Source organism: Rhincodon typus, chromosome 31, assembly GCF_021869965.1.
Source record: "Rhincodon typus isolate 14 chromosome 31, sRhiTyp1.1, whole genome shotgun sequence".
Taxonomy (NCBI): Eukaryota; Metazoa; Chordata; class Chondrichthyes; order Orectolobiformes; family Rhincodontidae; genus Rhincodon; species Rhincodon typus.
The window spans coordinates 19,986,430-19,999,047 of NC_063362.1; the positions used below are offsets into that span (position 1 = coordinate 19,986,430).

Genomic DNA, 12,618 nt, shown 5'->3' on the forward strand with positions numbered 1-12,618 from the left:
TTTCTATCCAGTAGACTGATAATTATAAAATGCCCTCCCCCACAAAAGTGTTTCAACAGTCAAGTGAATGAAGTTCATTGCTGCTGAACTCTGGCAGGAGGAGGAAGATTATTAACCCACATGGGTAGAACATTTAACAAGACATGAAGAGAAAGAGTAAAATACTGCAGATGCTGAAAATCTGAAATAAAAACAGTTTAGGATGAAAACACCAAGCAGCATCAGTGAAGAGAAGCATCTGTGAAGTGGAGTTATCATTTCAGGTCAAGGAGTTTTTGTGAGTGTGAGCATGAACATATATTCAGAGAAGAAATGACCTAAAAATATGGTGCAACAGCACATGTACTGTGCAGGCTGCATTAATAGAACTAACTGAAAGACATACTTGAAAACAGTTTCTTAGTTTGAGTGATCAACAACCTTCCCACCCTAATAACTCTGACCTCATGTGCATGGATCTCTGTGTGATTCTTTATTCACTACAGTCTCTTTAGTTGTTGTTTTGGCTCATCCAGGACAAAGGGTTGTTGTTGTTTCAAACCCAGGCTAGAGGATTTATCTTCATAAACTGGATCATTTACTCAGGTGCCACAATGTTGCCAAAAAATTGTATTGAAACTTGTGTTTCAGGCATTCAGGTGGGTGCTAAAGGTTCCATGGGACTATGTGTGGAATGGGGAGTTCCTGTTGCTTGGTCAACCACCTAAAGATCTAACATGCCTGCATCAGCATGAAATCAGACCAGCCACTAAAACACTCAACATTGTATATAAAGTATCACTGAAAACAAAGGCAAATAACTTCCCTCAGTCCTGAGAACCCCACATCATACAGCAACAGGGAATTCAACTTAAGGGAGGTGAAAACCAAAGTGGTGAATGATTTTAAAAGGAAATTGAATGGGCATTTGAAGAACAAAAATGTGTTGGATAGTAAGGGGAGTGGGCTGATTGGATTACCCTACAGAGGGCCAACATGGATTTGATGGGCTGACTGGCCTCCATATTGACTCTGTAACTATGTGAGGATAGCTCAACAGAGAGACCTTGATTCTTGACTGGATTTGTAGCCAGTTCTAGACACTCAGTGAACATAAACAGAACTGAGGCTTTTTGAGTCCCTGTCAGAATTTTTGCTCTGATTGTTTGTTTGAGACTAAAATAGCCCGGAGTCAATGACATTTTTAAACATGCTATACAGGACAAGAGTGGTAGGAGCCACAAATAAATAAAGTTTGATGGTTTATTTTTGCTGAACTCCAACTCATATGTTTAATTTGTAGTGCAGGTGTTTGAGTTCTGAACAAAGTAGGCGGATGTGGCAGATTTAGCTATAAATACATCATATTTAGACATGGCTTCCTGCTCCTCCACTGTGCAATTAATAATAGTACAGCATGAATGTGGGACAGAGGAAGCAGATTTAATTCAAACCAAGTCTTTGAATGCTTTTCATGAGTATCCCATTAAATATTGTAGCAACCGTAATGGCCTCAGATAGAGAGTTGATTTGACTCTTGTATATCCCATGGTTACTGTGGGGAAGCAGTCCACTTGCATCATTTCATAATGGTTAGGACAAGACTAGGGCATTCACGGTCTCAAAGACACATGGAAACTATACCACAGTAAAAATTGAATGATGGGCAAGGCTGTGCGGAATTACATTGTCACAAACATTGCATGATATGGGGAATAGGGGTTGGTCTTAACTTTGGTAGTTGTTCTATGGAGTTGTTTGCAGTTCATGGCGGGCTATATTATACAGATGCCATTAGGATATCTCATAGTTCATATACTGATGACAAAGCCTTTCCTGACCCTCATTGTATTCTTTGACCAGTGAATCCAGTTCTCATAATGCCCGGCATTCAAGAAATAAAGTGCAAAGTGTTCACATAATCACGGGGTACAAAATACTCCAACTTGCGCTAAGAGAATTCACTTTTTGAATTTAAATAAAGGAGTCTTTTCATTAAACTCTTCAGTCAATTAGCTCTGAGTGTTCACTGAAGCAAAAAATTGATAGATTCAGGGTGAGAGAAATGGGGAGAGGTGGATGAAAGTGTTTGAGTTAGAACAAGCTCTGTTCCTTCACCATCTTTACATTCATGAGAAGTGTATCCTCCTACTTGACAAGACTCTTTCAGAGTCAGTGGAACAGTTCCTTTCATATAAAACAGGGTGTGCAATAAAAAAGCAAGTCAACAAAAGCACCTGTGTCAACTATTCAGATGCCAACAGATTAATTATTGATATTTATGGATCTTGTTTTGAAGTGCTTTGGTAGTCTAAAAGTTGTACAATGGATATACCCTGATTGAGACTGAATTGTGTCAGAACTTTACCAGTTTAAAGGCACATTCCAGCTCCAGCATATACCCTCACCCATGCATTTCTCAACATACACTGACCCCCACACACATCCCTATTTAGATACACTCTTAGTTCTGTCAACAATAACTGTCCCTAGCAAACTACCATATGCTTACTGCATCTGGAAGGGTTCCTGTAGAATGAAAGGAAACTAATGCAAATCTTCTTTAAAGGGTGGCGAGATTAACTCAGAAGGTGGTGCGTGAATGGAACAAGTGGCAAGAGGAAGTGGTAGAGGCTGGTATGATGACAACATTTAAAAGGCATCCAGGTGAGTATTTGAATAGGAAGAGTCTAGAGGGATATGGGCCAATTGCTGGCAAATGGGTCTAGATCAGTTTAGGATATCTGGTCAGCATGAACAAGTTGGATGAATGGTCTGTTTCCATGCTGTATGATTCTGTGACTGAGCCCAGGGTTCAGCTTCTAGCATATAATAGTGAGTCACATTGCAAGCCCAGATGATAATCTTAAATTGATTACTAATGTAATTATTTTAAAAGTTGGGATTATTTAGCAAGTGCTGTCCAATCGGTAATCACATCTAATGTTTGACACTAGCTTCTGAGTTTTGCAAGCACAGGCTGGCTGAGTACAGTCAATATTCTGTCTCTTGCGAGCAACCAAAGGGACATGTTTCTTTTTCCAGCTTTTAAATATTTTTTGTTTCAATATTGGATTATTTGGATTAAGAGGAACATCCAACTGATAAATGGTCAGATCTCTCAAAACTGATTGTGTTTTCTAAACAAGCACAAAGATGACAGATGAGGGAAGACCAGTTGGTATTGTCTCCATCGACTTCCAAAAAGATTTTGTAAGACATTGCAGAAGAGTTTTGTCTACAAAATTAACTCCTCTGGTTTTAAAGCTACTACATTGAGCTGGATTGAGAGCTGGCAGACAGGCCAGAAGCAGAAGATAGATTAAATAACTTTGGATCTGTTGGAGATCCATCATTAGGAAGTCCTGCAGGGATCAGTGTTAAGACTACTGCTCCTTACTATTTTTACTAGTAACTCGTAAGTTACTAGTAAGTAGGTGACATAATCTCCAAATTGGCAGATGATGCTGATCTTTATGTGAATTCAGACTGTAGACAATTCTTAATGTCTTCAGGCAGATCTTAACATTTTGGGAGATTGAGCTGGCAAGTAACATTTATTTTGGGAAGTGGCATATTTGACATATGTGCAGGGCGAATGCTGAGCACATGTATAGCCTTCAGGGAAAAGCATTAAAGAAAATCAAGAAAGAAAGAGACCTAAGCTTCCAAGTGCATCATCTTTAAAGATATATGAACAATGCCACAAACTGATAGTTGCTTTGCGTAAGGTGTTGAAGTGCATTCATTGGAGAATTGATTATAAATGAAGGGATGTTATTTTGTCCTTGTATGTTACTTTGGCCAGTATGGATTCGGAATCCCAAATCTAGTTTCAGGCAGTAGGTGATTTGATACTTTGGAAAGTGTGCAGTGAAGGGTCACAGGACAAATTCCCAGTATTAAACATCTTGGTGATCAAGGTGGGTTAGAACTCTACATTTTGAAAAACTCTATACTTTGGAGGTGTAGAATTATAGGTGATCTACTTGAGGTTTAGCAAATAATGAAGCAAATCGATTACATTCCAGTGACAGCTTCCAACGAAATAGATTAGGGAGGAACAAGAGTCAGAATTTGTTGTATAAGGTCGAATCAGAATTTTAAGCTGTAAAAGGTCAAATTGAGGTTAACTGTCAGGAGGTGGTTTTTTTCCAGAGAATAGTGAATCTCTAGAGCAAGCCGTCAAATTGGATAGCGGGTAGCAACTCACTGGATTCCTTCAAGTACGATCTTAACCTTTTTCTCACAAAAAAAAGGCAGACACTGCAGGACGTCTGGGGTCAGAATGGTCTTCTGGACTGGCTTCAATCATCTCCAAGAGCCTGAGAGCAATTTCCCTGATTTTATTTCCCCAAATTGGCCTGGTCTTTCTCTGCTTTTTTTTTGCCTCTCCACATGGTTTTGTGTGAGATATTATTGTGTGCACCTGGAGGGTATTTAGCTGTGGTTCATTGTTCATAAACTTATATAGCCCTTCTGTTGTCTCATTTTTTGATTTGGTTTCCATCCTGATTAATAATTTGTGAAATAATCTTTTAAGATGTTGTAAATTTTTTTATATAGAGAAGTCCTTAAAGATTCCTTTTTCACAACAGAAATAACTTCCTTAATATTTCCTGTTTCTTTTCCCTTCAGAATAAACTTTGTTGTTCCCTTCTGTATTTTCACAGAGGCAGTAATATATTGCCTGTATCCTGTACAGCAATTAAACAACCTTTTGTATATGTGTTCTGTCCTTCCATTAATGGAATCCAGTATTTTTTTCAAACTGGAGTCAAACTGTGTGCTAATGGATTAATAAATATATTCACTAAATCTCTGAATTACGGTTGCAGTCAGCAAACTGCTGTCCTAAAATCACCTTCCTGATCAACATTCTAAGTGTTCAAATGGGAAGTCCTCTTTTCTAACACAAGGAGGTATAGTAAGAAAGAGGCAAAGATACACAAGGTCAATCACATTTTTAAACAAAAATCTCCACATTAATTGTGGGATGTTCATGGATTACCAAGCAAGATAATGGGTTTTATCATTTATATTTATCCGGACTTTCTTAATAGCATTTTAGTTATGTTTATTTCATGTCAATGGCATTTTCACTAATTTGTGCAAATATAACTTGTCTTTAAAACAGAACCCAAATACATACAATTCCTTTTCTAATTCATTTTGTGAATAAACATTGAACAAAATAAATTCCCACATGTAGTAATCATATTATCTTACTGTTTACTTCCGCAAACAATATCAGACCCTGGGCTTAGATCTCTCCGTCAGGAGCATCATGCCATCTCAGTCTTCCATTTCTCACAGAATACCCACCAACAGGTCTAGAAATGGGTTCAAGCCATGTCTCAAGGAATGATTCCTGCTTGCAACGAGGTGAGCACAAGCGACACTGAATATTGGGCTTGAGCTCTCTTTGAAATTAGAGCACCAAGCAGAGCAAAAATGCTGGTCATCTGCAGGAGGATCTGCCAGTGAATTAGTGTTGGATTTCAGGTCAATTCCACACTAGTAGCAGCCCTCAGTATGGGTGACTGGTAATAAGGAACAGCAATCGAGAGGAATGGACTGCTCAAGAAGTTTGAGAGTAGGATGTGAACAGAAGTCTTCAGCACTACAATAGAAGTGGGAGCACTTTGACCTGTTCAATGCTGGTCTCCCATTGTCCTTTGTCCTTTAGTTAGATAACATAGGAACCATGCAGCTGGCTGCAATTGGGCCACAGCAACTTTATAAAAGGAGACTACAATTGGCAGTAGACCCTTTATTTAAATAGTCCAAAGATCAAAAGCCAATTTCAGTCATCAGTTCTTGACACCTTTTTTTCTACCCTTGTCAATATAGCATGCAGTGTGTTCTATCATGGTGTCCGTGTCTGTGTGTGCATTGTGCCACCTTATTGGGCTGTCTGGACTTGGTCTACATGCCAAACAGGTGCTGTACCAATAAATGAATCTCTGAGACTCTCCAGACCAGCAAACCTCTAATAGTTGCATTTAACATACAGTAAAACCTTCAGATCTCCCTTTCCACACTGTCCCCTCACTCATTCATGTTTCCACAGCTGTTACATTACACTTAATTTGAGAGTTGTTGCACTCTCCATACTAAGGCCATATTGACCTATGTAACTACCTGTTTAAATAGTTTGGGCACCTGCACCAACCAATAAACAGCAAGTGGACTGAAAGATTCACTCCTCTAATTCCAGGATGGGGGGGAGTGGGAGGGGGAGTATGGTGTCTTACGAGGAAAGGCTGGACAGCTGGAACCTTGATCCATTGGAGTTTAGAAGAATACAAAACAATCTAGGTGAAACATGTAAGATTCTGAGGGAACTGGACAGAATAGATGCTGACAGGACGTTCCCCCTCATGGCATGGACTAGTACTTGGGACATAGTCTAATAATAAGCATCCCAACAAAGGAGTCTAGGACTTATCAGGGCTAAACAGGAGAAAGTGTGACAGTGGAAGCCACAATAAGATTGACTACTCCACCATTGGATAAGCAATGATGTGGAGGTGCCTCTCTGCTCCTATGATGCTGCTTGGCCTGCTGTGTTCATCCAGCCCTGCACCTTGTTGTCAATGATGTGGAGGTGCCGGTGTTGGACTGGGGTGGACAAGGTCAGAAATCACATGACACCAGGTTACAGTCCAACAGGTTTATTTGAAAACACAAGCTTTCGTAAATGAACCTGGTGGAGTAGAAACGAGGGGCCGATTGGCCTGCTCCTTTTCTGATTCTGTGATTGGGAGGTTATTGAAGGTGTAAGAAGTGAGGACGTTGGACTATGGGAGACCTTAGCTTTCATTCCTGCGGGTGATGAGATGCTTAAACTTTGGGTTTGTTCAAAGCTTTTAAGTTTTGTTTCTCTTTTGCAGGCAGGCACCGTGCCAGGTTCGCGGTGACGCTGTATCTCGAGTTCAACCCAAAATAAATGTAGACAGAGTGCACTGCAGAGCTCTCTCACTCTGCTCCAGCTCTAACTCTTAGCCCGAGTGCACGGGGCGGAAACAGCTCCACTCGCCGGCACAGCGGCACGGGAAGCCGGCTCCACTTTGAAATGTGCCCCGGGAGGTTTGCACGGTCCCTCAGAGACTCCAGCGCCGCTGTGTTGCTGGTTGGAATATGAGCAGAGAGAGACAGAGTCCGGAGCTGCAAGCCGCCATGCTCACACTCCGGGGCACCAGTCTGCAGTCCCTCCTGCTGGCCGGTTGGATCTTCCTATGCACAGGTGAGCCAGGGCGCATCTGAGGGGAGGGTGCTGGTTCAAATCTAGTCATTTGAGAAAGAAGTTCTATTTTAGAAGCTGAAGACAAATCTCAGTAATATGTCAAGTTTCTCAATGTATAAAAGTGCAGGGCGTGTGTATTGGTGGGACTGGGCGGCTAGAATGGCATTGATGTTATTTATGGTCAGTTCCTCAGACCGGGTGGCGGGGTGGGGAGTTATTCCCTCTCCAAGGCTGGGTTAGAGAGCCCTTAGAATGGGAGTGAACCCCAGTCTTCATCCTGGTCCAGGGTGGGGGCGGAATGAGGAAAGTGATCTACACCTGAAATTTCGTTCTTGACAACTTCACTCCTCCTGACCCAGAGACAGCTCTCGCTGTGACCCAGAATAGGCGGTTTGTGAAAGATAACTTGATTATTTTGTGAAGTGTGGATAGTTCAGAGTTTCACATCACCTGGTGAGGATTCTCTCTCTCCCCCTGTTTGGGCTCTGATTCCGTTCAGATACACCGCCCGGTTGGGAGGCAGCAGAGAAGGAGATCGGAAATGACACCGCTTCACTGGGATTGAGGCATTTCAATAGCTTTCTCGGTTAAAGGAGCCGGAACTCTCCCCGCACTCGCTGCTGCAACGTTCAGAGAACAAAGTTCCAGCTGTTTCTCCCTCTTCCCCGCTGGAAGGGGCCGTGGGGAAAGAGGGTTTTGGGAAAGGGAGGGGAGATGAGGATGGAAGGGTCGTGAGGAAATGTGGAGGGGAGGAGGGTGGTGGGATGAGGGGGCAGGGGAGGTGGGCAGGGAAGGAGGGGGAGACATGTTGAAGGAAGGGAGGGAGTCATGCAGAGAGGGATATGGGGAAGGGAGTTGTTTGATATCACCCCCCCCCCCTCCCCCCACCCCTGGGCTGTCTGATTTGCTGTCTCCCACTCTGTGCTTTCCTCTCCCTGGGTCAGAGGAGACTTTGGTGCCACTTCAGAGAAGTGGGTGGCATCCAGCAGGCACTGCAAGGAACAGGATGTGTGCCAGATGTTGACCTGGCCCATGTTGAGTATGCATTGGGGGCGAAAAAAACCTTTTCACTTTCAATGATAGCACTTCTAAATTGGGTGAACCCTGATGGACAACAGAGACCGTGTAAACTGCTTGGTGTCAGATTATCTAGAACCATGTAGCATCTCGACCCACTTAACCTGATGTTTTTCTGTCCCATATCATTTCATTGACCACCTGCCACCCCCCATTCCCCCCTCCCCCCTCCCCCCTCGCCCCTACCCCCCACTCATGGCTGGTTCGCAGGATCTGCATGGTAGAAATGTACTCCTTCCTTTTTCTGCCACCAGTCGGTTTTACTGCGAAGGGGACAGTTCCCTCCCGACATGGAGCATGATTCTGTATCACAGACACCGGAATTTCTTGAATTTCCTGCCAAACTGATTCTTTGTGGACAGGGCTGAGATGTTGGCAAATGGGACTAGATTAATTTAGGATATCTGTCAGCATGGACAAGTTGGACCGAGGGGTCTGTTTCCATGCTGTACATCTCTTTGACTCCATGTGCCTTACACTGATAACCTGGTCAAAATGCTAAATCACACTTCGTGGTTGCCAGTAGAATTTCAAATACTCGGGCCCCTTTAACTACAGCCTGGCAACCAGCTCAGACCTGCTAGATAAGGATTTCTCTCAAGTCGGGCAGTCTCTTGACTTTACACTGGGTACAGCCCTCAGGACTTTACACCCCAACCCCATGAGCAAAACAACAAAGGCTCATGAATCCAATGGGAAGTTGTTACTGATAACATACTTTGGTGCGTTTTTAGCTGGTGCCCTTGTAAGCAATAAGTGCCCATTTCCTGTTTGTGGACCAAGCCAGCAATAAACTTGGATTGGAAATGTATTGCAGCTAGCAATAAACCCTCATCAAAGAGACTGGGGATTTCCTGTGCATCTACACAGTCCTCACAACTGGACTATAGGCTGCTTTCATTTCTGAAATAGCTCTGTCAAAGGGAGAAAGTCTCTTAATGACATTATTCAGGCTCAACATCCCAAAAGTGAAATTCATTAAAGCTGCCATGAGCAGTTTGTTACACATCTCCAGAAGGCTAGGTAATTTGTACAATGAAGAGATGGAAGGGGTATGTGAGAACAGGGAAGTTTTATTTCAATGGAATACTTTCATCTACCCCTGACTTCAAGTTTTGCATTGGTAAATGTAATGTATATCTGCTTCTTGTTCTACTGTATTACTGGAAACCTAAAGACAGTGTTTATCTCAATCTGACAGGAGTTAACACTCTAGACAGTTGAGAGTCAGGTCTCAAGAGAAAAAAAACAGTAGACTTTCAGGTTTGTGGCCGTTCAAAGTTCACAGACCTGAAATATCAATGCTGTTTTTCTCTCTGAAGTTACTATCTGACAGGCTGTGTGCTTTCAGCATTTTTGGATTATATTTGAGATTTCCAGCATCTGCAGTATTTTGATTGTTAAATAAACATTGCTGTTATTATACCCGTTGTAGAATAGTGAGTACAGAAGTTTCAAGTTCAACATGAAGTGAAATACATGGGTAAGGGAATTGTAAATGACCATCAAAGGGCTCAATTTGAAGAAACTAACTAACACACCAATTTTGGAGAGGTCATGAAACAGCACTTCAGCAGAGGTCAAGTGGAACTCCTTTTAAAGATATAATGCTGAGCATGAAAGTTAGTTACATTCCTGGTTATCAACAAGCTAAACAATGTGACCTTGAATAGATTAATAAACAAATTCAAGAACAAGCACAATAAATAATGTTGAAAGGAAAATAAACTGGAATTAATATTTAGGCAAAATCTAAAAGATAGTGCCAGAGAAGTCAGAGGTACAAAGGGAAAGCTCGATAAAATTTATAGAGGCAGCAGCTTGGTACATTAGTGAAATTAAATGTTTTTTCATTTACTAATTTTCTATCTAAATTAAATATCTGTAAGAGGACAGGGAAGTGCTTTGAAATGTTTTGCTGTGTTAGAGATGTTATTTTAATGTGATTTGTTGTTGATAACTTCAACATCTGTAAACAGGTTTGAAACTGAACATGAACACAAGTCATAAACATTCTGACTGACTCCTTCCTTTAAACTATTCAGATAGGACAATATGTGCTTCCAAAATAGGAATAGTCTAAGCAAAATCTATCACTTCAAATAAATAAAGTTGTACTTTTTAGACAGGCTAAAAGAGCACAAAGTATATCTGTCCTCAGAGATGGATGATTGTTTATCTCAGAGGGCTGTGCAAGACCAGAAAGGGGATTTATCTAACACAAACAGGGAGACACTAGGTAGTAATGAGGCAGCAGAAAATTGAAAGCAGGGTAACCTAATGTCTGTATTTGAAAACAGAGGCACAACTATAGATCTATTTAATTCAAAATAAAATAATAATAGATTGATATCAGAATGGAATTTGATGCTGATCATTACAATAATTTAGTAAACAAACATTCAGAAGGATGTGATTCTGCCTGACATACACCCTCAATTTTGTCAATGAAGTGACAACTTAAGTCAACTGTGGAAAGTCCTATATTGTCTTCTAAAAGATATTTGATGTAATTGTGCAAAGACCCCGCTAATCAAACTTGATATGCTGGTGATCCAGAGTAAACCCTGGGATTAGGTAAATCATTGACCAAAGAGTCAGAAAAATGAGTGATTGCAGAAAGAACTATGCTAGTTTGGACAGAGACTGGTGTTGAGATTAGTGCTATTTTTAATTTACATAAATGGCCTGAATTCAGAAACTGAATGCAAAGTGACTGATCGTCAGATTGAACCAAGCTAAGAGATGCAGTAAATTTGGAGAAAACTGCCCTGAAATTACAGAATGAGTTGGATAAAATATATCATCAATTGGAAAAATGACAGATACAATTCAAGGGAAGTAAATAAAATTTAATTCATTCACATGTAAAATATTGAATTACAACAAAAAACTAAGTAGCAGATTTAGTCCATGATAGTATTTTAGTAATTATCAATGGAGCTGAAAGTGATGTAGGATTCTTAGCAGACTCGACACTCATCGGGGGTATTTTGACTTTGTATGATGGTATAAAGTGGGTGAGTTTGAATTAATGACCTATTATAAGCCTCCAACATTTTACTTTCCCAGTTAAGTCAGGAGAAGAAAAAAATTGGAAAGGGTGTGAAGTGGGTCACCAATTCAACATTGTCCGTTTTACATAATCACGCAAACTGCTCGGAGTGTTAAAGAGCTGGAAGGAGTCAACAACAGTGGGTATGCCTTTCCTGTCAACTCTTTAAGATCAAGCCAACAAAGATTTCACCTGATAAAATGTAAATTTTGGAATAAAGACAAATTCTTCTTTAGGCAAAGATTGTTTAACATGTGGAACAGACTTTGAGAAAAATTAGTAGGGAAAACAAACTTGCAAATCTTTATTTTTCAGAAACAACAGAATGCTGCTATAAAGAGTTTAGGATTTTTTTTGACTGAATGTTTTAAGCTGGGCTGAATGATTTTATAACTTTGGACAAAAATGTATAGAAAATACATTTTTAAACATTAGAGCATTTAAAAATTAGAGCAGTCCACATATTAGCAATGTCACACAGGGTACAGTGTTGAACTGAAGCACATTACTAAGATGTGGTAGAAAGAACTTCGTTCTGTGCACCCCTGTGCTATACTTGACAATGGGAAATGTAAAAGGATAGGGAGTGAGTATGGACATGGATAAAAGATTAGCTGGCTAACAGCGAGCGAGATTAACTGTAAAATGGGTCTTTTTCAAGTTGGCAAGGTGTAATAAGTGGTGTGTCACAGGGATTGGTACTGGTACCTCAAATACTGGTAATTTATATAAATAAAAGGACAGGAGATATGATTCCAAAATTTGCTGATGACACAAAGATAGGAGACAGGATTTGACAAAATATATTGATAGGTAGAGTGAGTGGACAAAGATGTGGCAAATGAAATATAATGTGGGAACATGTGAAATCATCCATTTGGCAGGAAGAATGAAAAAGAACCACATTATCTAAAGGATGAAGGAACTCTGAGATGCAGTGGTAGTAGGAACTGCAGATGCTGGAGAATCTGAGATAACAAGGTGTAGAGCTGGATGAACACAGCAGGCCAAGCAGCATCAGAGGAGCAGGGAGGCTGACGTTTCGGACCTAGACCCTTCTTCAGAAATGGGGCAGGGGAAGGGGATTCTGAAAGAAATAGGGAGAGAGGGGGAGGCGGGTAGAAGGTGGATAGAGGAGAAGATAGGTGGAGAGGAGACAGATAGGTCAAAGAGGCGGGGATGGAGCCAGTAAAGGTGACACTAGGTGGGGAGTTAGGGAGGGGATAGGTCAGTCCAGGGAGGACGGACAAGTCAAGGG

General features: G+C 41.0%; 1 protein-coding gene across 1 annotated transcript in view; it reads left to right on the forward strand.

Annotated features, from left to right (window-relative positions):
- Window positions 1-6,808: 6,808 nt before the first annotated feature.
- The window catches only part of vwa1 (von Willebrand factor A domain containing 1), a 38,387-nt gene continuing 32,577 nt past the window's right edge, over window positions 6,809-12,618 (forward strand). Inside the window, exon 1 of the mRNA XM_020517524.2 lies at window positions 6,809-7,228. Within this exon, the coding sequence (XP_020373113.1) occupies window positions 7,123-7,228 (106 nt within the window). The 5' untranslated portion in view covers window positions 6,809-7,122. The remainder of the gene's footprint in view (window positions 7,229-12,618) is intronic.